Source organism: Dendrobium catenatum, unplaced genomic scaffold (genome assembly GCF_001605985.2).
Source record: "Dendrobium catenatum unplaced genomic scaffold, ASM160598v2 fragScaff_scaffold_9, whole genome shotgun sequence".
In the NCBI taxonomy this organism is placed as follows: Eukaryota; Viridiplantae; Streptophyta; class Magnoliopsida; order Asparagales; family Orchidaceae; genus Dendrobium; species Dendrobium catenatum.
Window position 1 is genome coordinate 1,794,531 of NW_021318471.1, and position 24,894 is coordinate 1,819,424.

General features: G+C 32.4%; 1 protein-coding gene across 1 annotated transcript; it reads right to left on the reverse strand.

Annotated features, from left to right (window-relative positions):
* Positions 1–896: 896 nt before the first annotated feature.
* Positions 897–15,602, reverse strand: LOC110092502 (CRM-domain containing factor CFM3, chloroplastic/mitochondrial; the record flags this gene model as incomplete). Its single annotated transcript, XM_020817074.2, is given in 9 exon segments — positions 897–1,317; positions 2,706–2,795; positions 2,979–3,038; positions 3,193–3,485; positions 4,176–4,332; positions 6,656–7,015; positions 8,171–8,301; positions 8,380–8,920; positions 14,761–15,602. Coding segments are annotated over 9 exon segments (2,780 nt in total), but the record flags the coding sequence as incomplete, so codon positions are not given.
* Positions 15,603–24,894: the final 9,292 nt, after the last annotated feature.

Genomic DNA, 24,894 nt, shown 5'->3' on the forward strand with positions numbered 1-24,894 from the left:
CGACGATGATTGGCGAGCAACTATGGCGATGGCGATAGTGATTGCAGACGGTGGTGCCAGGAGGAGGAGGGGGCCAGCCGCGGTGGCCAATAGTGGCTGGCAACAGGTGATGGTCAAGCAAGCTTATGCTATAAACAATTTTCACTCAAAATAAAAAAAAAATTAATTTACACTCAAAATGAACTACTTCACTTTACATTACATTTACTAAAATTTACTTTAAATCATTTTGTATTCCAACCAAACACCAAAATTTATAAAATTATTGCATTTGAAATACTTTACACTTTTAGTAATCCAGCCAAACATAATTTCTCCTATTTGCAAGTATACAGGGTCACTGGCGTGGCAACGAAGGTTGCTTGCTCTCTAATTTGGCTTTTAAATCTATAAACAACATATATAAAATGCACATGTAAAAATTGAAGTTCTGAAAAATATGCTTTACTTGGAAAATTGATGAAAATTCATCAAAATGAATGTTTATGTAGTTGTGTGGCCTATTATTTTTATGCAAAACTACATTGCTTTCAACTTTGAACACTTTGCTACAACTATGTTCTGAGACATGAATGGTTCAAATAAATTATATTGTAGAAATACAGATCAGTGCAATGTGAGATGATCATGGAGAGAACAAATTGCTTGGTTCAGAAGAACTCACCAGATTATTGTGGAATGTATGATAATGCAGAGTGTTTTAGGCTTCGTTTGGGACGGCTTTTTTATTGCTTTCTAAAACGGAGTTTTAGTACAAATTTTTTTATTTTTTACTAAAATTCCGTTTTAGAAAGCAATAAAAAAGCCGTCCCAAACGAAGCTTTAGTTAACTCAAGAGTGAGATGGCCGCAGGAACTTTGAGAATGTGGCACAAAACTGAAAGGACACTATAAAAATTGATAAACAAGAACAAGACATTTTTAGGATTGGATATATTGCGTATATCATAATTTACAATGGCATTATTGGAGAATAGACCATTCTAACTGAAGAAATAGAGGAAAATTTGGCTTATACATACATTTCTGATTCATCAGTTATTCCCCTTTCAGGAGGGTCCAAGGAGCTCGCAGAAGGCCAGAATGACTTGGATTCATCAGAGGGACTAAAAGCATCATAGTCTTCTTCTTCTTCTTCCTCCTCCTCGGCTTCATCATCATCAAACTCGTCATCACTATCATATCTGCTAGCCTCACTAGCATCGACGACCACATCGGCATAACCATTTGATCTGGACTCATATTCGCCATTTGCTTCACCTCCATCGGTGTTGATTTCATTATCAAAACTTCTAAGATAAACTTCGTCATTCTCATCCTACGAGGAAGCATGTAAGAATGGAGTAAATTAACTAATAAACAAAATGAGAGACAATAAACAGAAACAAATAGCCAGAGGGAGGAAAAGATATGATACTATAATGTGAGGTTTTGATCTACTTAACTATACTTTCACGTTTAGAACTAGAAATGACTTAGTGCGATGGCATATAAAGTTCAACAGAACTTCAGGTCATATTCATGTTTATGCTGCCTTTCAATAGAAATAGATAAATTGGCAGTTGTAAAATGCCATTGTTGTACTAACACATGGATATCTCCTGAACTTAATCAGGATTCCACTGTTAATCATTTCTCTGCATTTTCTACAGTTTTATCATATGCTGCTGTGTACTTTTCATGTCATTCCACCGCTTATAAGAGGAAATACAATGGGCTACTGATTGGGACTATTTAAGCTCTATATTTAAAAGAGTAACTGGGAAAGTGTAAGAGTGCAAGTCATACTTCATTTACCTTGTGGTGGAAGTTGTGCACTCATTTCCAAGTCTCTTATCCCTAATGCAGCCTCTTGGGATAACCTACTTATCAGGGCCTTTGATAAATCTTAGATTGCCTAAGGTTTCGTTTAGGACGGCTTTCTTATTGCTTCTTAAAGCAACTTTTTAACACAAAAATTTTATTTTTTGCGCTAAAAAACTGCTTTAAGAAGCAGTAAAAAAGCCATCCCAAACAAGCCTAAATCGTGTTCCCCACCCACACAGTAGCATAAGCCATAAACTGAGCAAAGCAACCTATTATCCTCCCCCATACAGATATTCATTACATGCTTCTTGTGTTGATGTATATGTAGTAATCTTTAAATAAAATGGCACACATTTTCTTCAGTAACATGAATCACAAGTATGATAGTCTACTTAGAATGATTGAAATTCTCCTCAATTTCCAAATCTCTAAGTAAACCATCATACAAGACTTTTGGTGAATTGTAGCTTAATTCATCCCTAATTTATTTTTTTCAGACCTTTAGAAGACATTTGAGAAGTGCCTAAGACTTCTAATGAATCCAAACTGAAGGTAAAATTTTTTAATGCATTGCCTGAATAAATCAGGCAGTTATTAAGGAATAGAGAAGCTAGTTCCTTACAATGGTAAAATTCAGAGGCTGAATTATAGCTTTAAGATAGAGAGGTTAGTTTGCTGCAAAGAAAAAAATAAATGCACTGGCTTGTAGATTTATTATAATTGAAGTTATCAGGTATATACAGAAAATGGTGATTTTTTTAGTCAATAAACCATAATATTTTCTTCTGAGAGATGGTGCAGAAGCCGTATGGGAGCATCATTAGAGTTTCTGGCATATCATAAAACTGTACTGAGTATCATTTTAGAAAAAATTTCCTACTAGAGTCTTTATATATTTACCTCATTTTCTTCCTCTTCACTACTATATGCCAGATCAAGCTTGCTGTACAATTCATCATCACCTTCGCCTTTGACATCTTCCATTTTATCCTTTGGAAATGTGTAACATTAGTGAGAACATAAGCAGAAAAAAAATGCAAAACATTAGAATGCTGACATATATACAAAACAAAGAAGTGTTTGTAGATAAAAGACGAGAACCGCTTGTCCCATAGAGGTCTCTCATCATACAAAAAGCAAGCTCTGAATTTCAAACGAAGATTTGGCACATACCAATTCAGCCTTCAACTTCTCAACCTTGTTGATCAAGTTTGAGATATGGCGGTTAAGAGCCTAATTCAGACAAGAATTGAAAAGTATTAGCAATGTACAAATCGACTCTTGCTATGATTGATGAGCAAAGAGTAGAAAATGCCATGAAACAGCAGCTAAAGGTTGCTTACTGCATTTAATCAACCAAAATTTCTTTGCACGAATGAAATTTTACCTCATGACGCTGGAGTTCTATGGAACGAGCTAAGGCTTTCCTCTTCGTAAGGAGATTTTTTGGCCGGAGCGTAGGAGGTCGATGATAGTCCTTTCCACGAAAGACAACAATTGCATAACCCTTGGATATCTTGTCCACAGAAACCAAAACTCCTCCACTCTCAGCTTCAAGTGATAATGCAGTGTGCTTAACTTGTGTAAAAGTTTTGGCTTTCACAAGGACCTTCACCAACTCTCTATACTTCCAATGCAGGTGCATGTTCTCTACTGTCCCATCAAAAACTCCTCTCCTTCCTGAAACCAAAGAATGTTTGGAGATTACAGTGAACGATCATAAGGACAAATTTCCTTCTTTTTTTGTTTTCATGCAAAAATATCTCACCACACCCTAAACATATGTGTATATATATGCATAAGAAGAGCACCCTTGGTGACTTGGATAAGGATTCAGAGCAATTTACCTTTGACAAATACCCCTAAAAGAATTCTAACGGTTACTTAAATCCCCATGGTTAATTAGTTAAAGGTACTCTTTTGGATAGGGAGATTGAAGGGGAAATTGGATCCTAACATTTTTTGCTGCCTTCTTAGCTAATATTAAACAAAAAAAAAAAAATCAGTATAATATTAGAATATAGCTTAGATCAAAGATCAAACTAATTACTTGACTATGATCATTTATCTAAAGTAATAGATCAGCACAAAACTGGCTCATGAAACTGAAGATTTGAATTCATAAAAAAGAAACATCTCAACTAGTAAAAAACCATGCAACTTGAGAATAAGGCAGCAGATTGATATGCAAAGAGGGTGAACCAAAGAAATAGACAATCTATGTCAGAATGCAAGACTGACATTCAAGCAAATTATTGGTTTTGTGATGACATTGTTTGAATCAGAGCCCACAAGGGAAGACACTCATACATACAAGGAGCAAGAAGGACTTCATTGAAGTGCATGCTATGATAAGTTTTCTAGAGTTACCAAGGAGCAAGAAGGCCTTCATTCTCAGCCCAAGTTTGCGAAACATGAACCTTTCTTCTTCAGTTATGCTTTCTGTGTCTGCTTTACGTTCTACAGGTCTCAAGGATTCCTCCACCTTGGCTAAAGCTCTTTCAGCTCTCATTACCTTACGTTCAGCCTGTACTAGTCAATTGGAAAAATAAACATCTTAATTGAGAGTCTCTAAAAAATATTATCTGCACATCACAAATAACATACAAATTATATTGTTAGTATAGGATAAATTTGATTATTTAGTCTAATTCTGGATCATATATTATAGATAGAGGTGAAATGGTCAAGTAATAATTAGATTATGAGATTATGATTGGAAGGAAAATTTTGATATTTTGCATCCTAATGAAGGATAGGTAATAATCTAAGGATTACCTATATAGGATGAGATACATAGAATCTATAACTCTAGCAAAAAATAACCACTTTTATTATATCATAAAAACAACAAGCAAACTTCTTTTACTCAAAATAATAATTAAATTATCATCCAAATTTAAAATTTCACAAGTAAAAAATACCAAATAACCATAAATTTTCAACAAGGATGGAGTTTCACACGATGAAAAAAAAAATCTAGTGTGCATTAAATTTTCAATCATGCACAGGAACCAACCATTAAACAACTGAAAAAAAGAACAACAACATCAAGCCTTTGTCCCACTATGTGGGGTCGGCTACATGAATCCTTTTTTGCCATTGTGTCCGGTTAAAAGTCAAATTCTCATTTAAATTTAATAAAGAAAGAAACTGAAAAAAAAAAACAATGATAAATATTAGCCAAAAAAATTAAAGCCCAAAACTAGCACAACGAGAACCGCCCCCAAAAGTAATTATCAACACCAGTGAAGTGCTCGAAGAATATATATTCAAGCAGTACATACAATAATTAAGAAAACTAAAAATTTAATTTTAATAATCACTATTCAATATTTTTACAAACATCAAGGGTCTTCTATATAGCCCACAAAAATCACAACATAAAAAACTCCTCCGAGTCCTTATTCAAGTCACAAATTATAAGTTTCAATTATCCTAGCCATAAATAGTAAAGAATCAGCCCCCTGCTTCAAAAATTTCAAACTCATTAATTAAAAGTAAAATCAAGAGGCAAGAGAGAAATTTGCTACAGTAATCAACAACAAGTGAGAGCTCCAGATTACAGCAATAAATGAATGTTACATTTAATTAGGGTTAGATGGACAATTGAATTGTGATGGTGTTATAAATATAAAAATATATAATATTATTTAAATGACATATATATATATATATATATATATATATATTCACTCAATTATTTAAAAAAATTACATCAACATGTAATAGATATGAATGCTACATTTTGAAGACAACTTCATGATTTAAATTTCTAATCAGACACGTACAAAACCATTTTTTTTCTAGAATATAAATGAGCTACTAACCTATTTTGCCATCAAGGCAACTGAAAATATTCTGGCAATCAAATAAATAATATTTCATGACTCAAAAGAAGAAAGTGAGAAAGTTTCAATTGATTAAGGGGTTGTTTGATTTGCTAAAAAAGAATGCATAATAAAAGGAATGTGTGAGAGAGAGAGAGAGAAAGCATTGTTGAAAGGTAAATATAAAGAGAATGAAGAGAAAGAAAGAAATTAAGAGAGTCCAAAAGAGAAAGGAATAGGAACATGAAAGAAGAGAGAAATTGGGAGAGAGAAATTACTTGAGAGAGAGATTGAAGAGATAAGGGCTTAAGAGAGAGCACTGAGTATATGATATAGAAAAGAGGTAAGAGAGAAGAAGCAAAATATGTGTGTGTGGGAGAGTGGGAGAGAAAACGGCAAGGAGAGAGCGGAATACCATGGGGATGCTAGAGAAAAATAATGCATTATCATTTCATCCCATTACAATAAGCCTTAGGGTTTTATTTTTAAGAAAAGAAGACCCAAGAGAAAAGTTAAAATAATATTCTAAACATACTAAAAAACATTGCCCTTGAAGAGATAAATTCAAAATAAAATTTGATTAAAATATTTTTTTAATGCATCGTGTAAGAAAGAAGATAGACATAATAGACTCGCCATCAATATCAAAGGTTGATTTGCCCTGATCAGATGATCCCCAACAATTTTCCTAGGATGCGAAGAACTCTCTGAAGAATTATACTGAAGGTTTATACTGATTAAGCAAGTTAGGAGTAATTTGCTATTTAAGCTCATCTCTGAAATAACATTTAAATTTCCCAAATCTACAAAACATCACAAGTTATCTATCCTAAATTATACAATAAAAAAAAGAAACTATAAACAAACACAACAAGGAAAATTTCATAAACATATAATTACGCTGTAGAAGAATTGTTCCATCTATAAAGTCATTTCATATACACTACTTGGTTACTTGCAATATGTATATCATCATTCATTAAGACTATTTTGATAAATTGTTGAGTGTCAGATTCTTACAAGATAAAGTTTCTTCTCAAGCTTCCTCACAATGTCAGCATGCCTTGCCGCTTCTGCAGCTTTAATCATCTTTTTCTCATAGTCATTATCCAGTTTCTTTCCCCATCTGGCATCTGCTTCTTGCGTCTCTCCAAGGGTACCGGCAGTGCCTTGCTCTTCAGTCATTTCAAGTGTCTTGGCGTTTGAGAGAACTGAAGAAGATGCCCTTATTCTTGCCTGTTCCTCATCATCTTGCAGGTTCTTCGCTAATCTTTCTCTCTCAACCAACGCCTCACTTACTTCCGCGGATAAGAAATCTTTCCCTCTATAAAAGACAATATAATCCTTGTTCCTAGAAAGAATTACACCCCCTGTTAAGCTCTGCAATTAAAGGCATGATGATTAGCATTAATAACAAATGGGCATAAACATATTAAAAAATTGTTAGATTAACCTAAGCCAAGAAAAAGTAAATAAGTAGGAGCTCAGAAAGATAAAAAATGCAATAGAACATTCAGTTTGTACAAATACTCATAAGATGTCATAAGTTAAAAGGTTTTGTATGTCTTTGCATACATGAAATCATAAATACAACCCGGATAATTAGTATTTTAAGATATGTTATGACTGATAGCAGAATCATTCCCTGAAGATAAGTGCCCAGATGCAGCCTCCTTAAATGAAAAATAATTAATGCATCTTAATTGACTTTTCCAAAGGATAGTTGCTGAAAAAAAATATATACTAGATTGAGCTACAGAGATATATTTCATGGATCGGAACATAGTTTTTATACACAAGCAAATTGATAGGAAATAGTTGAGTTCGCAAGTAACCCTAAGGGGAATACTTGAGTTCGCAAGCAATCCTAACAATAATTGGTAAAAACAGTGGGGAAACACAAGAACTTTGATGAACAAAACTCTCCAAAAAAGTAAATTGCACTATAGGAAGTAAAACAAGACAAGAACAAAGCAAAGATACAAGTGATCCTCAATTTGAGAGGAGGATCATTCTCTCCCAATCTCTAGACAAGGAATCTAGAGCCCAAAACACCCAAAAAGCCGCAAGAGAAACAATATTCAAGCATACCCTCACCCTTCCCCTTCATACCTATTTATAACCCTCAGCCCTAGCCATAACTGTCCCTCCCCTCATTTTTTTTAAATTAAATCAAATAGGCGTGGCCCCCTGTGCTAGGCAGCAACACAAGGGAGGCGGTTTGAACCGCCTCCTGTAAACCAATGCCGGCCCAGGTGGGGCCGGCTGGGTCGGTTCTAGATGAACCGACCTTTCAAAGGTCAGTTCTGGATAAACTGACCTATCACAAATATCCTGATGTGCAAGAAACAAATATATTTCAATGGCTTCAGCTGGAAAAGGCAAAAGAGAGACAAGGGGGAACATTACAACTAGCAGGAATACATCAGGTACAGGGGACTGAAAGCCGGTATTCAGAATGGAGTATGAAAATGTCACTAGGACTTTTAATAAAATGAAAATGAATTCCAACATGCTAAGAGGAAAATATTTTACCTTTATTTCTGAAGCAATTCTTTCGCTAGTAGTTAGTTGCACTCCTCGTTTCAAAGCAATCTTTGCTATACAACTTTTTTCCCACAATTTTTCCATAGCAGTAGCTAACCCTTGATGCTGCCTGCTTCTGCCTATTTAGAGACAAAAAAATCCATTTATGAGGCCTATGCTGTAAAGAGAGGGAAATTATGAAAATGAGGTATACTTACCGAGGGCGAAATGAGGAGGAAGCATTCTTGCCAGCCTCCTTAATGCAGTACCTTCCTTTAGTCCAAGAGTAGGCCTAACTCCATAAGGAAGAATTCTGAATGGAGGTTTAAAGCCCGGTACAATGGCAGGAAGCAAATCAGCATCCACAGGTAGTGGATCATTTCCAGGCCAATCTGTGTATCTTGGGCCAAGACTATCTAACAGCTTATCCATCTCATCTTCGTATTTGATTTCGGCAGACAGCCCAGTGTTATTTTTCTTCTCAAAAGTAGTCAAATACTCGCCCTCAACTTGCACATCAATGCTTTTTACGTTATAATCTTGCACATCAATGCTTTTTGCACGATCATCTTGCAAATCAATGGTTTTCACATTATCTGTTAAAATGCCTGTATGCTTGAAGGTATTGTGTGAAGTATCATAAGTATTTGGTAAGCTATGATATTTCTTTTTCACTGTTTTAGGGTTCTCATAGCTTACTCCTCTATATAGTGAAACAGATGTTCCAGATCTCCATATCACCAGCCCTCCTGTTTTTCTCTGATCATTGTCAGGTGGAATACAGCAACAATTAGCTTTAAATTTAAAAAAAGAAGCAGAATAAGAAATGCAGAATTATCCAGAAAACTTAAAATGATGGTTTGGAAAGAAACAAAAATGCAAGGCATGTACGGGCTAATTTAGGATTTAGAGCTATCAACTAAAGTATGAATATATATATATAGATAGTTATATATATATATATAAATGAGAGAGAGAAGGCACAGAAGGCTCCCAATCTCAATGATAGATTCGAACAATTTTCCTACTCAAATTCTAGCAGTCCAAAAGTTTTTCTCACACCATTCAACAATTTATCATTACTAGAAATCCATGCCATTAAACTTAAACATTTACTGAATTTAAGCAGCTTGGTTTTCCAAATTATTGAGATCCTTAATACATTTTGGTTTAAAGGTACCGTGCACTTAATCACTATCCTTTGGCCCTAATTACTCAGTATTCGTTGTTTCCTTCCCTAGCATGTTTAATAAGCTCCCTACAACTGATTGTTCACCCTCAAGAAAAGATAGCTCTACGGCATGAACCCTGCTTTCACAAGCTTATAGATCCCATTTTTTCCGAGGTAGATTGAATTTTGAATTTAACCAGATTTTTCCTGAGGGTAGTGTCAAGGTTTATTTAGTTATAAGATTCAACTTCCTATGAGCGCAAGCCCTCATAGTTAATTACCCCTTTTAAAGCGTATAAGAGCACTCTCAATTAAGGATGAAACGTATATGTAGCTATGTAACAAGTGTAGAAGTATGCAAGTGTTTTAACCCTAGTTATAGGGGGATGAGAGTATACTTGATCAAGATCTCATGGTTCCGTCGTCCCGAGTATACCGTAAGTTTCAGTTTACCAACACTAACAACAATTGATTGTAATGTCTAGATAATCTGATTAGCAATCATGGGTTGCCTCCTTTCAGGGATCCCGAGTAAACTGAAATGGTTAAATGTTGGTTTTAGAATGGTTATGGTTTGGGGCTCATGTCTATTAGATTGTTTGTTAATTTGTTTAGTTTGGGAATTACAATTCCTATTAGGAGTTGCCCATATGTTTAGATTTGGAACCGGGGCTTACAAGTTTCATTGAAAGTGGCCTGTGTAGTGGGTCTTATTGCTTCCCTTGGAAGTAGCCCGTATAGCAGGTCTTACGACCTCTATTTAGAGGTTGCCTAAGTAGCGGGTCTTACAACCTAGCCCTATAGGCTTAGCTGCCCATTAGGGGGAAGTTTAGGATTAGGTTGCTACCTAGAGATTTCACCTATAATAGGACTTATGACTTCTATTAGAAGTTGTCAATCAAATTTGAGGTATTTATCACTTTACTTAACATATATACTAATGAGGTAGTTGCCAATATGATTCACTACTTCTATAAAAAGTAACCTATAGGGCTTAGGAATTGATATGACGAAGTATTTTAGCATGCTTTTCAATGCTTTCATAGGAATTGATCTTCATGGATAATATAATCTTTTTTATAAAAAAATAGATCATTTAGATTGTAAGGATTGTAAAATTATTTGAAGTAAAAATTCATGTAACCAGCGTCATTTATTAGTTTTGCACTTTAAGATAAAAATAAAAAATAATGTAAAAATATTATCCCAGGATTAAATGGGGGTATTTAAAGAATGTTAATAAAAATATTTTTTAAAATAAGATTCAATATTTTAATATTTGAGTTGTTTATTAGGAAGCTAATGTTATATAAAAATAAGTAGCTTCTGATATTAAGAATAATAAAATATGTGTGCTTGTAGAATCAAAAGTAAAAAAATCTAATAGTAAAAATAGTTGATGATGAAATAAAAATTTACAAGAAAAGATAAAAAATAAAAACTTTGATGTAAAAGTTGATTTATATGTAAAAGCTCGAAAAATTAGAAAAAATATAGAGAAGCCAATAGGGATTCTAAGAAAGCAATATATGATGTAAAAAAATATATTTTTAGTAATTTATATAATAGATTAGATACTAAGGATGACGAAAGACATATGTAAAAGTTAATATAATAAAGAGATAGGAAAGTAAATATTTAGTTCAAGTGAATTACATTAAGGATGAAGATCAAAAAATATTTTTATTATAAGAGGATATCAACATAGGTGGATGAGATTTTTGATAAACTTTTCAATAAAGATTGTAAATATACGATTAAATTTAGTGATCTTAGCACCCTAAATGGTAATACATATTTTTATTTTTATATTCATATTAGTAAAATCGAAATTGAAGGCTTTAAAGAAAATGAAGTGCAAAAATGCAATAGAATATGATGATATTCTAATAGAAGTGTGAAAATGCTTAGGACATCAAAGAATTTCAAGGATTAATAAACTTTTTCAATAATATTTTGAAGACTAAAGGTGACATATGAATGGAGAAGTACGTTAATTCTTATTTTTAAGAATAAAGGTGATGCATAAGAGTGTACTAATTATAGAAGAATTCAATTAATATGTCATGCATTAAATTATAGGAATGTAATTGAGAATGGGTTATGATGTGATATTAATGTTTCTTATAATCAATTTGGATTCATGCCGAGTAGATATAATATGGAAGTTATCCAATTGTTGAGAGATTTGATGGAAAAGTATAGTGAGAGCAATAAGGATTTATATATGATATTTATTAATTTAAAGAAAACATATGATAAAGTTCCAAGATAAGAGCTCTGGATGGACCTAGAAAAGAAATAAGTTAATAATACTTATATTTAATTCATTAAGGATATGTATATATGAGCTGTTATGTTCAAACACAAGGTGGTTTGATCAAGTATTTTTCCATTTCAGTTGGATTACATCAAGGATCAACTTTAAGCTCATATCTTTTTGTTACAGTCATGAATGTTCTTACAAGACATTTGCAAGAGGATGTAACTTGGTGTATGCTTTTTGCTGATGATATTCTTCTTATTGATAAAACTGTAGAGGGAGTTAATAAAAAACTTGAATTATGGAGGTCAACCTTAGAGTCTAAAGATTTTCATTTGAGTATATCTTAAATCGAATATATTGAGTGAAATTTTAGAAGTAATAAATCTCGTGGTTGGATTGTGACATTGAGTGATTAAGTCATTAAAAAAGGTGCTCATTTTGAATATCTTGGGCCTATTGTTCAAAGCAATGATGAAATAGATTGGGATATTATTAGTAAAATTAAAGTTGGACGGTTGAAGTGAATGAATGCATCGAGTTTGTTGTGTGATAGAAAAGTACGCCTCAAAGTTAAGGAAAAATTTAATAAGATGGTGATTAGACTTGCAATGCTTTATGGCAAAAAATGTTGGTAATTAAAAGAGAAGCATAAAATTAAGTTAAGTGTTGCATAGATGATAATGCTCTTGTGGATAAGTGGCTTAACACTTAGGAGTTATTTGGTTGGAGGAAAAGAAAATGTAAAGCATTGTGAATGCTTTACTTTTTTATTTTTTAGTATTTGGCCGGACACTTGAGTGAAGCAAAGTAAATTCCCACTGTATTTGGAACTCCCCGCCTTAGTTCATTTTGCAGGAAGATCTTGCTTCGCATGAGGAGTCGCTTCTTTGACTCCTTCATTGTTCGACTTCGCACGTAGGAAGATCCTGCTTCTCCTGACCATCCAACTATTCCCACATTCTCCTGTCTCTGCTTTGATTTAAACAACGGTCACTACAACCGCTTTTTCCCTGTTCGTCCTAACGACCCTGAGTACACTCCATTTCGATTCAAGTGATTTTACTTTACTCTGCATTCATCCAACCAAAACAGTTCCTTGTATTCACTTTACAACCAACCAAACAGGCTCAAACTATTTATTTTATGCCGCATTTAGTTTACAGCAAACCAAACAGCCCCTTGGAGACAAAATGCGTGAGTATATGTGTGAAAATGTTGGAGTAGCTCCAGTGGCAGATAAGATTAGAGAGAGTTGCCTTATATGGTTTGGTCACATAAAATGTCGGCCTTTCAATGATCCTATTTAGAGAGTAGATGTATGAGATACGACCTATATTAAGAAAAGTTGAGGTAGACTTAAAAAGATTTGGTTAGAAAGTATTAAAAAAAAACTTTTTTTTATTATATTTAAATGAGAATTTGACTCTTAATATGATACAATGGACAAAAAAAGATTGATATAGCCAATCCCATGTCATGGGATAAAGGCTTTTTGTTATTGTTGGATAATATACTCTTTTTGGATGTACTTTCATTAGACATGTGAATACATAGTATTTTGCATGGGTTTGTACATGGCTATAAGAAATGCATGGAAAATGATGGGTATCATTGCATCTTATCATGGAGGAAATCAAAATGTTAGATTTAAAAAAAAAAAAAAAAAGATCTTGCAAAAAGGAAAAAGAATATTAAAAGAGAAGCAATTAATATTGATTTCATGATAAAATTAGATATTTAATAAGTTAAAAACTATAAATCCTATGTTTTATTATGATTCAAGATTGTTGATAAGGATATGGCTACAAATCTTTTTTGGGCCGATGGATGGCTCATATTGGCATGTCAATATTTTTTAGATAGAGTTGCATTTGTTACACCTCATATGAATAAATATTTTAGCATGCCTTTTTGTTGCTTTTGTAAGAGTAAATCATTATAAATAATCTATTCTTTTTGGAAGTGCTTTAATTAGACATGAGACTATAGGAACTTTTGCATGGGGTTTCTTGACATAGCAACAAGCAATACATAGAAAATACTCTAACCCATTGATAACAAAACAAGATCCAACAATGAAGGCCATTTCAGAAGTTAGACATATTGTCCATTATTTTTATCCATGGTATATTTACCCAAAAACAAAGAAGCAGATGGTACTTTATTTCCTACAAGACAAAGATTTAAGCAAAAATTTTACTTTTACCATTGATCAAATTAAAGAAGGGTGGATTGAAATGATTCCAAAATATCATTTACAAGATAATTCTAATCTCAATTACTTGCACCATAATCAACATTATATTATACCTACATTTTTATACCGGGCATATGAATTGGCTTTATGACTACAACACAAAGAAGTGAGAATACCAATGCAGTATTCAAGCTAATTTTGACTGCCAAAAATATAATTATGAATTTGCTCAAAAATGGGAGAAGGAACTAGAAGTAGAGCAGATGCAAATTAAAAAAAAAAAAAAGATGACTCTGAAAATTGTCATTGTCAACCTTCCTCATGGTCCACGTACCAGTAGAGAAGCATGGCGTGGAGGTTTACAACATTGTTATGTTTAAGAAATTTTGATAACATTTGAAACACAAACAATTTTGATTTTGAAAGTGGGCAACAACATGAATTAAATGAAATTATTCAAGCGATAAATCCTAATAGCCGTTTGGTAAGACAAAAACTATATTTCATTAAAATTGATGTTCCTTTGCCAGAGTTTTTTTGCACCTGCAAAATGTATGAGTTCAATGATAAATTATGCGCCCATAGTCATTATGCACTATTACATCATAGAATCCATTAAATTCCTTGTCATTACATAAATGATGGACAAAAGTTACAAAAGATGGTCATCTGAATAATGGCTGCACTTTAAAAAATGCAGCCATCTCCTCCAAAAGTTTGAGATCCAATACAGTTTGTAGAAAATTAATGAAGCTTGTCATAGAATGCTCTTGTCATAATGATGTTTAAATCTTATCATTAGGGCCGGAGCCTTTCTCTAACTCTCTTAAGTTAGAGAAAATTAATTAAACAAGATAGAAAATCCACATGTTATGCAATTGAAACTGGATAATCGCTATTTTCTTCGGAATTTACAATCAAAATTAGAGGAAAATCTTAATCTTCAAAAAGAAAGAAAATCAAACCTCCAATATCTCATGCATGCGCTTCATATTGAGGGCTGGCGCCCCCTCACATTTGAGCCTCACCACCTCTTGAGTCTGCCACTTCTCTCGAATAGCATCAACAATCTCATGGGTCACACCCGCACCACCAATCTTAGTTTTAGACTTTTCTCTTATAGCCAAATGCCTCAACCTCCTCAGCTCCCCTTGAGGAAGCGTCAGCTCCGCCAATATAGTCTTACTTTTCTTCTTCCGCACAGAGTTCCCACCATTATCATCCCCCTCCATGCCGCCCCGACGCTTCTCCCACGGAAACCGAACTTCCTCGTTCAAATCCAACGACAACCCACCTCTAGAATTGGGCAGAATCCCATCCTCAGCATAGAAGATGTCCTCTACTGACCCCTTCTCGGGCAAAGGCTGCTCCTTTATCTCACTAGTGTCATCCATATACCCAAATTTCTTGAGCTTCTCCACGATCTTCGACATTGTGCTGCTTCCAGTGCTCGCGCTGGTGCCGAACTCCTCGTCGTCGCTGGACAGGCCGCTTCGGTAATCAAGGGCGGCTCGTGGCCGCTTAGGGATGAGGCGGTAGCGGGATTCTTCGCCCCAGCTTTTGATCCAGGTGGGGCTGGCCGTGGAATCGTCATCCGGAAGAGGAATTTTTGCAGGGTTTGTGAGGGAGATTCGAGGTTTAGCGTCAGGTTTTCGGCTGCAGATGGAAGAGTGGTTGAATGAATAAAGAGGCCATTGTTTGATGTTCAAGGTAGAGGAAGATTGGAGGCGGCGTAGGTGGGCGAATCGGCAAGAAAAAGAGGAGTGCAGTGAGTCGAACAAGATTGTTTGCTGGAATTGGAATGCGGTTTTTATAAAAAATTTAGTTTACGAAATATTTTTACTAAAAAGTTGCTTTAAAAAATCAATAAACAAGCTATCTAAATTAAGCTTTCTTTTTTTACTCCCAAATGAAGCCTTAATTAAATATCTTGCCTTTTTTTTCAAATGAAGACTGAAAATTAGACGATGAATCTTATAATTGATAAATTTAATTGTGTTTCAAGTGATACATTTTGTTTGATCACTAATAAAATAAATTTGTTTGATTTAGCACAAATTTGATTGGTTTATTGTTCTAATTAAATTAATTAAAATATTATTTTCGTTAAAAGTGATTTTAAATTTTATTTGGATGACAACTTAGGCTACATAATTTTATTAGGTTATCATTGTACTTAATTTAGTCTCCTTAGGCCATTGAATATTATCATTATGGTGCATGATTTCAGATATTCAACAAAAGGATCAACCCAATTCGAGATTATTTGTTAAACTTTCATCATCTCTACTTTCATTATTGGGTGAGTTAGTTCTATGATTGATCTTTTATCTGGATTTCGGTTTTAAAAAAGCATATTAATGAGTTTGTATTAATATCTATGAATGTGCTAAATTTTGAAGTAGTTAATTTTTTTTTTTATCCTAGCTTTAGCTTTGAATAGATATCTTGGAAGGATTTCTTCTTTGGCTCCATATTATTCATTTATCTAATTCATAATGAGCTTAGAATCGAAGAATACTGTCAAACACTTTACTCAAGCACCAACAACAAACCTTAAGCCAACAAATTCTACTTGGTTATTTGTGATTTAAAAGAAAATTTTGTCGGGAATAAAAAATATAACTCCAACTATTATTCTAAGAAACATCCCAATTTGACTCCTTCAACACCATAGGCTTTGTCAACCTACAAATCCAAAGCAAATTATTTTTTGTAGTCATCTCTTCTTCTATGTTGGCTAATGTGAAGTTGTGAAAAAGTTAGCTAAGGCATGCTCCTTAATGGTAGTCCTTAGCTTATATATGATATGAAATTTATTGACTTGAAAGACTATTTAAGAAGTTGTAAGGAGTAATTTTGCTTCGGTAGGATCGACTTAAGTGGAGTAATGAATTGAATAGAATAAGCTTGAAAATATGGTCAAAGTCATCAAGCTGTGATAACCAAGGTTCATGCTAATTTTTTCATGATTATGTAACACAATTTGGCTCCATGAAAAACTTTATTAATATAATAAATCAGATATTATGTCCTCATTTATTCTTAGTCTAGAATAAAGCTCACAATCTTCTCTCCAACTCTAAGATATAAAAGCAACCTTCTCTAGGCTATGGGTTTTGAAGTAATTTTGGCAAGGAGAGAAGTCGGTCGCTACTAAAAGCTCTCTCACATTTTTATTCCAATCCAAGTGATTAAAACTTCTTAGGATTTTGAAGAACGATGAGTATTTATCACACAACCTAGATATGAAACGACTCATTAAGCAATCTGATTAGTCAATCTTTTTTCTTCTTAATTTCACATTCTTTTTAGATGATATGTCCAAACTAGCTTTGACTTTCTTTGGATCCATCTTAATGCCTTTTAGGGTAAGCAAGACATCCAAAATTTTGCTTAATCTAGCTCCATAAGTGTGTTTCAAAGGATTAAGTCTCATATTGAATTTCCTTGAGAGTTATGAAAGTTTCTTCAAGTCATGAACATGCTATATATTTTGAAGTTTTACTCTTCACAAACAATTCATCAACATAGACCTCAAAATTTCATCATTTTTTTTAATCTCAGAAGGCATGATCCATCATCATTTAATAAGTCAAACCTCTATTTTTCAAACCATAGAGCATCACTTTATAGTGATAAAATCAACTCCAACGAAAAATATGTATTTTTTCACAATTTGCATGGCACATCTTTATTTGATGGTATCTAGAAAAAATATCAAAAATATTCATTACTAGATAATTAACTGCCTAGTGACTAGAGCATTAATTCTTAGAAGTGGATACCTTTCTTTGGACAAGCTGAATTCACTTTGGTAAAGTCAATTATATCATTTATTTATATTTGATTTTTAAATCATTGTTATATTTGAAATCCATTATGAGTATTGAATTTCTTTAATGAATCTAGCCTCTAGCTAAAAGCTTTTGGCCATCACTGCAAATTAGTGTAGCTTGCATTATAGTAACTGGCCTAATTTCTTGTTTAATTAGCCTTATTTTTCTATTGACGCTTAACTTATGATAGACAACATTGATGTTGACACCTAGCATTTTGTTAGTCAATCAAGCAAATAACTCCATATTCTTTTCGAGAGTTGTAATCAAGCCGCATCTTCTTTCTTTGTCATAACCCATGATAACAAAAATTGTAGTTTTAGTTCTCTTTAAAAAACTTCCTCTACGACCTTAGAAATTTTTAGCCTTGATAATTTTTTAATAATTAGTTAAAGGATTTCATCCTTTATATTTTTCGCTGCTTTTATAACACGCACTTAGTTGTGCCAAGTTGCAACAATTGTTACTACTTGATCTCATGCCAAAAACTTTGTAGTGATATGAGAAATATAGATGTGTACTATGAAGATGTTATACAATGGTTGGTTATAGGTGGAGTTATAAGTAGTTGACACGTCAATTATGATGAAGTTGATAATTACAATCAATTGTATCTCTCTTTCTCCCCAAGTTATCTACAAAATAATTATTTATTTTATCTCCCTTCACTGTCCAAAGAAACCAAAGAGAGGACCATCAATTAGAGTTAGGTGAGAAGCATCAAGATTCATCTTCTCAATGATGCTTTTGAACATAATGTTGACTGAATTCCTTTTACAATCAGAATGCTATTGATTTGATTGTCTATAATAAAAATTGTGTCAATTGTAGCATCATTATAGGGATTTCCATTCAATGGCTAATCAACTTCAATAAAAATGATATGCAACACTTCAACACTAGATTCTCTTGAGGTACTTGTCGAGTTCACCTCTCCTAAACAAAGTCATTTGAGACTAGCTTGGCGATAAGCCTTTGCTCCTGCTCCACCATGAATTATCGAAATCACTCTAGTGATTTGAATCACCAAGACCAAGGCTAGATCATTTCATGTTTCCTCCATTGTGCTTTATCTGATCTTCTTCCAACATTGACAAGGACACCTTCTCTTGATTTACCTACCTTGATCAACTCCTCAACCACGAGATGTTAACACTCATCTATATCATATTATCAATCTCTATAAAAAGCATAACATTAAGTAATCATAAAAATGGCCATTAGCATTGGTAATTTGAAGTAGTCTTTATTTTTGATGGCCTGTATAAGCTTGACCATCAAAACTCTCAACGAGGTTACAATTAGGAAATGATGAATTAGAGTTGGAATCCTCTCTCTTTTGGTCATTTTGATGGTTAGCATCTCGTACTTGTCTTTAAAAATGATGAGGTTGGTGATACTACATATTTCTTATATAATCATTATATGACTCAACCTTTCCTTTTATCGCTTGGAAAGATTAATTTATCTCTAAGAAATTGTTTGAATAAATTAAGCTTCTCCTCTTCATCTAGTGAATGAGTTACTGTTGTCACAATTATATTCTTTAGTATTTATATAATTATTAGCAGCTTAAGCAACTCAGTTAAATTTCTTGAATGTCATAAATTGAATGTGCAACTGAAAGGTCCTTCATGAAGGCCTTGATGAGGGTGGCTTTAGCCATAAGTAGCACTAAATCTTTGCAGCTATCATACTAATCAAAATAAATGTTTTAAACAATCTCTGATAATTTAGTTATATTATGAAATAGTGCACTTCTGTTCAGTGGTATATTTCGCTTTAGTATTTTGTTAAATTTTGAAATGAGTTTATTTATATTTCATTTACTGCAATACAATAAATTATATGCTTACTTAATTGAAATACTTTATTCATATGAGATCAGGTGTGGGTGGAGGAAGTTCTATTCTAGTGCTATATGCACATTCTATTCTCATGATGGGCATTGAGAGTCATAAAAGTATTTTTTTTATGTCATGTGATACTTTCAGGTTCAACATGTGGTTCTACTTGTTCTGACCTGATTTAAAAAATATAAATTTTAATTTTTTGAGTTTTGAATTCATTTGCATGTCTTTGAGAATATTTTAATGCTTAAAAATGATTGTGAGAGGTCTAGAATTAGTGATTGGTGTCAATTTTGACAAAATTTGAGAAATATCACAAGTGGGGCTCTTCGACTTTGCTACAATATCAGACATCAAATAGTGACATTATAGCTCTTCCGGCACGGGTTTTTGAGTTTTGAACTAGCGCCACAGTACTCAGATTGTAGCGTCGTGGTGCTAAGCCATTAAGAGCCGCACTTTAAATTGAAATTAAATCCATTATGCTATTCATTTTGATCGAGCAACCGATTGAGCAAGAGAGAGAAAGAAAGAGGTTTGGAGAGGGAAAAGAGGGATTTTGAGTCGCATAAAGTCATTTTTAGCCGTCGGGGCGGTTTGGAAAAGTTGTCCAAGTTAAGGTAGGTTATATTGTGCCTATCTTAAATTTTAAAAATAAAAAGTTTTTTTTTCAAATTTCTTTTTATTAAATTTATATTTCTGTTGTCAAATAACATGGATAACTTTGCGACTGTAAAATTATTACGGCAAACTTTTTATGTGTTATAAAAACTGATATTATAAAAATTCTGAATATTAAAAAAAAACCCAAAATTTTAGAAATTATGCAATTTTTATGGAGTAGAAAATTATATGGACACTTAAAAAAGTGTTGTAGTACAATTAATGTCTTAAAATAATATTTTTTGTTATATTCTAAAATTATAAAATTGTACTTGATAGAAATTTCTATTGCTTATGTAGAAAACTGTGTAATTTTGACACATGCTAAATTATGCTTTAACTGTTACAATGTGATGAAATATATGTTTATATGATTGAAAAATATCTACTGTGAGATATAAGAGGCCAAAATTCTTTGAATTCTGTCTGTGTTAAGGAATATTCTAGTGTATTTAAAACCATATTTTGATGGCTATAAAGTCATGTTCTAAGGGCTATAAGTCATATTTCGATGCCTATGAGAATGATCTAGTGCTATAAGCACAAAAGATAGTCATAAGAGGCCATAATCATTTAAGATTCTGTTTGAGACCGAGATATGTGACATGAACTGCTTTAGTGTATGAATTTTATTTTATTTTTTGCTCTGTATTATTATTTAAATAATTGGAAAACTATTATGCTCTTATTACCTATTTTAGTACAAAGATTTATTAGATTGTATTTTGAATGCTTTAAAATATTCATCAAATTATTTAATAATTAAAAAAAATTAGATCAGTTTGTGTGACTTGCTGAGTTATTGTAGCTCATAATAGTTTTTTGCTTCTGATTTTTAGGATATGAAAAGGGGAAGGAGATTGTTGATTAATAGTGACCAGATTTGAGTTTAAAGATATTTTTTATTTTAATTTTTTGTACAATCATGGCTAGTTTATTATTCAGTTTTATTGCTTTTGTTTAATATCGATGTAGTGTAGTGTGGATATATTTTGAAAAAATTAAAGAAATTTTGTGGATGAATTTATTTTTAGTACTTGATTGTTTATTAACTCTATAATATGTTATTTATTTAAAATAAATATAAGAAGAGAATTTGAAATATTTTAAAACCAAAATTTGAAATTTGTTTGTTACAGCTCAACACGATAGGATCTATATATCCTGGTTGGGTTGAGTTGTAGCATGCCAGCACAAGATTTATAAGGGCCATAATTCTTTGAATTCTATTCTGATGTAGGTACAAGGGCTTGAGAAAAATATGTTAATTCTGCTCTCGTATATGAAGTGCTTGTTTATTTACTTTCCTACATCATTATTTACATTTTTTTATAAATATAAGCTCTATCTTGATATATAGTTAAGTATAGTAATTACATTTTATATTAAATTTAGTAAAATACTTAAAATTTTAGATCGGTAAGTGCGGCCTGCTAAGCTGTGTTAGCTCACAGTTTATTTGTATTTTGTTTCAGTTTTAAGAAATGAAAAGAGCTCATTGAGTAGCTGAGTCAGAGTCTAACCTGCTGAGTTTGTATAGGTATTTATTTTCTAATTTTTATACCATCATGAATAGTCATTTAAATTACTCTGTTATACAGCTCAATCTGTAGCCATGCGCTATAGTGTAATTATTGTATATACATTTTGATGACTAATGAAAGAAAATTTTATGGATGAGTTATTTTTTATATGCTGAAAAATGTTAGCAGCTCTCTGGTCTATTGTCATTTTAAGTTCAATTGGAAGAAGAAAAATCTAAAAAGTTGTTCAAAACTCCAATCTTGAGTTTGTTCTGTTGCAAGCCAACATGATAGGACTTGTCCTATCCGTGAATCATATCAAGTTAGGTTATGACATCTTGTCACAACTAAATACAAAATAACTTGTCCCTATGTTTACTTTAGTAGTTATTGGAAGAGACTCTATTGCTCCTTTGGTTATTTTGCTCATACTTTCTTCCATCCTTGCGAGTTGCCTTATAGTGACAAATTTCTAATTATCGATATTCACTAAAGCCTCTCTATTATGCTATGCTTCTTGTAGTGAATGGCTTATACCTCTTGGTATGATTATTTCTTTTTAAAGTGAAAATTTTGGAATTTCACTAATTGTGTTTAAGTATTAAAATTTATTTATCCCGAGTTGTACCTTTAACCCTCTATTTATAGGTGAATTATTACATCCGGCTACCGGACCTCCGGGCATCCAATCCAGATGCGCCATGTCACCCAAATAGAGTGGCGGAGCCATAAATTTTTATCTAGGGGGGCACAAATCTATGATTTTTAAAATACCCTCAAGCTTTCATTCGAGCTTGAAATTGACATTGAGGTTTTAATTTTTTTATAATAATTTCTATAAGAATATAAATTTTATAATAATTAAAAAATTTATTACCATCCTCATGTATATCAACTTTTCTTTTATAGTTCATTTTCATATCTAATTTAACTAATAATATAATTAAAAAATATTTTATACCGAGTAATAAATATATAAAAAATTGAATCTTATTAATATAAAAGTATATTAAAAATATGAGAAAATTATAATAAGCCTATTTTAAGTTTTTTTATTTAAATTAAATACTATAATTCTTATCTAGTATAATTTATTGATTTTAATTATATAAATTACTATAAAAGAGATATGAGGTTTTCAAAAAAAAAAATTAGGGAATTTTTTATTTCCCAAAAAAAAGAGAGGAATTTTTTATCTTTCACTCACCGATAGAGAGAAGAAATGTAGAGAGAGGAGAGAGGTAGAAGAGAGAAAGAGAGAGAGAGAGATAGGGTGGGACCAAAAATGCAAGAACAACAGGCAAAGGTGGCAACTATGGGAAAAAAACAAAAAAATAAATCTCAACTATGGGGTGCAGAGGAAAAATTTAGAGAATTAAGCATAGTAAAAAATATATTTTTTTGGGGGGGCCACGTGCACCCACAGCCCCCCCCCCCCCCTACCCGACGACATCGTGGCACGGACGTTAAATCAAATTTGCTATTCACTAGTATATAGGATGGGGGCTTGAGAGGCTCACAAGCCAACACAATATTAACTACCCATAAGTTTAACATGTAAAATAATAAATTTTCAAAAACTAGGTTACATTAATTTCATATGATCATCAACCAAGTTTTGAGTGAGGCTGTGTGAGTTGTTGATCATGATGAAGTCAAAATGTTTCATATTAACTAAAAGAATTCATAACTTGACTAGAGGAAGTGATTAACTTGGCTAGAGAAAGTTTTTTTTTTTTTTTTTGCATAGAAAAGTTATTCGGACTTCTTTGATTGAAGGAAGTTGTTGATTTATGAATTTTATTGGAGATTTTTATGCTTCTTAAATGTTGTTAGATCAAAAATTCTGGAAATTTTTTTTAATATAGTTAACAATGATTTATGACAGCTGAGATTGACTGGTTAGGAATGCCTGTTTGCCATTGACGATTCCGCGTTGTTACATTACAACTATTGTTTTTTCAAAACTAAATGCCAAAAATTTAGTAGTATCCTCTGTTTATGTTTGGATTGATTACAAGTTGTGTGTGGTGGAATTTGATTTAATTGACCTAAATGTAAAAAAAAAAAAAATCCAACATATGTAGGCGGTGTAATTTTTGACTACGGACCCAAAACACGACCTGAAAAATCCATTGGTATTGGTCAACCCAGACCCGAAATGGGTTGGGTATCGAGTGTCAACAAATCGAACAAGTTTAAAAAACTGTTGGTGTTCGGGGGTTGACCCCAGAATTTGAAAATTTGATCCTGAAATTGCAAGAAAAGGCTTCGTATTTGAACCTGAAATCCAATTATTGACACATGTTTTACCGAAAAAATAGAAGTTGACCCGATTTTTGGACCTAAAAAACTTAAGGCAATTTGGTGGGTTCACCCCGGGTCTATTCTTGTTCGAGTCGGGTTTGACTGCGGACCTGAATGGGTCGGATTCGCGGTCCAAAATCTGACATGTTTTTAAAAAATGGGTCAGCGGTTTCAGGCTTTTTGATACCCCCGAATCAGTGCCGTGTCAAATTCGGGCTTCGTACACGAACCGAACCCGTCATTACCTGAATTGAACCCCTAACCAACATATGCAGGCAAAATTTACTCATTTTTCTTTGGCCCAAATTATTATAAGGGAGCATTATTATTTTCAGAATTAATTAAAAGGAGCATTAATTATTAAATTTAGAAAAGGAGCAAATATGTTATTCAATTTTGGTCGAATTATTCAGTAATTAACAAAGTGGAGAGAGAGGGTATGGTCATTTTAATGGCGTTTATTACTCACATAAAACTTATAAGAGAAGAGAGGGGCAGGTAAGAGGGGAATGATGGCAAGCGGAGAAGAAGAGAGCGATGGCAATTTTTAATAATAAAATACTTTATATGATAAACTTTAATAATTATAATCCGTTATAAGAAACTTATTAGATTGTAACATATTTATTAAAGAAACTTAATAATAAAATTTTTAAAATATAATTTAAAATATATATTTATAATAAAACTAAAATTATATAAAACTTATAAGTTTTAATTAAAAATAAAGAATTTATAAAAATTTATTTAAAATACTTTATTAGAATTAAAGATTCAAATTTTTTATATGTAATAATTAAATTTTTTTAAGTTGCATGGTATTTTGCATTTAAATAAATTAAAATAAATTTTAAAATAATATTAAACGAATAATATGTTTTATATTCAAACATATATTATTTAAACTAATATTTAAG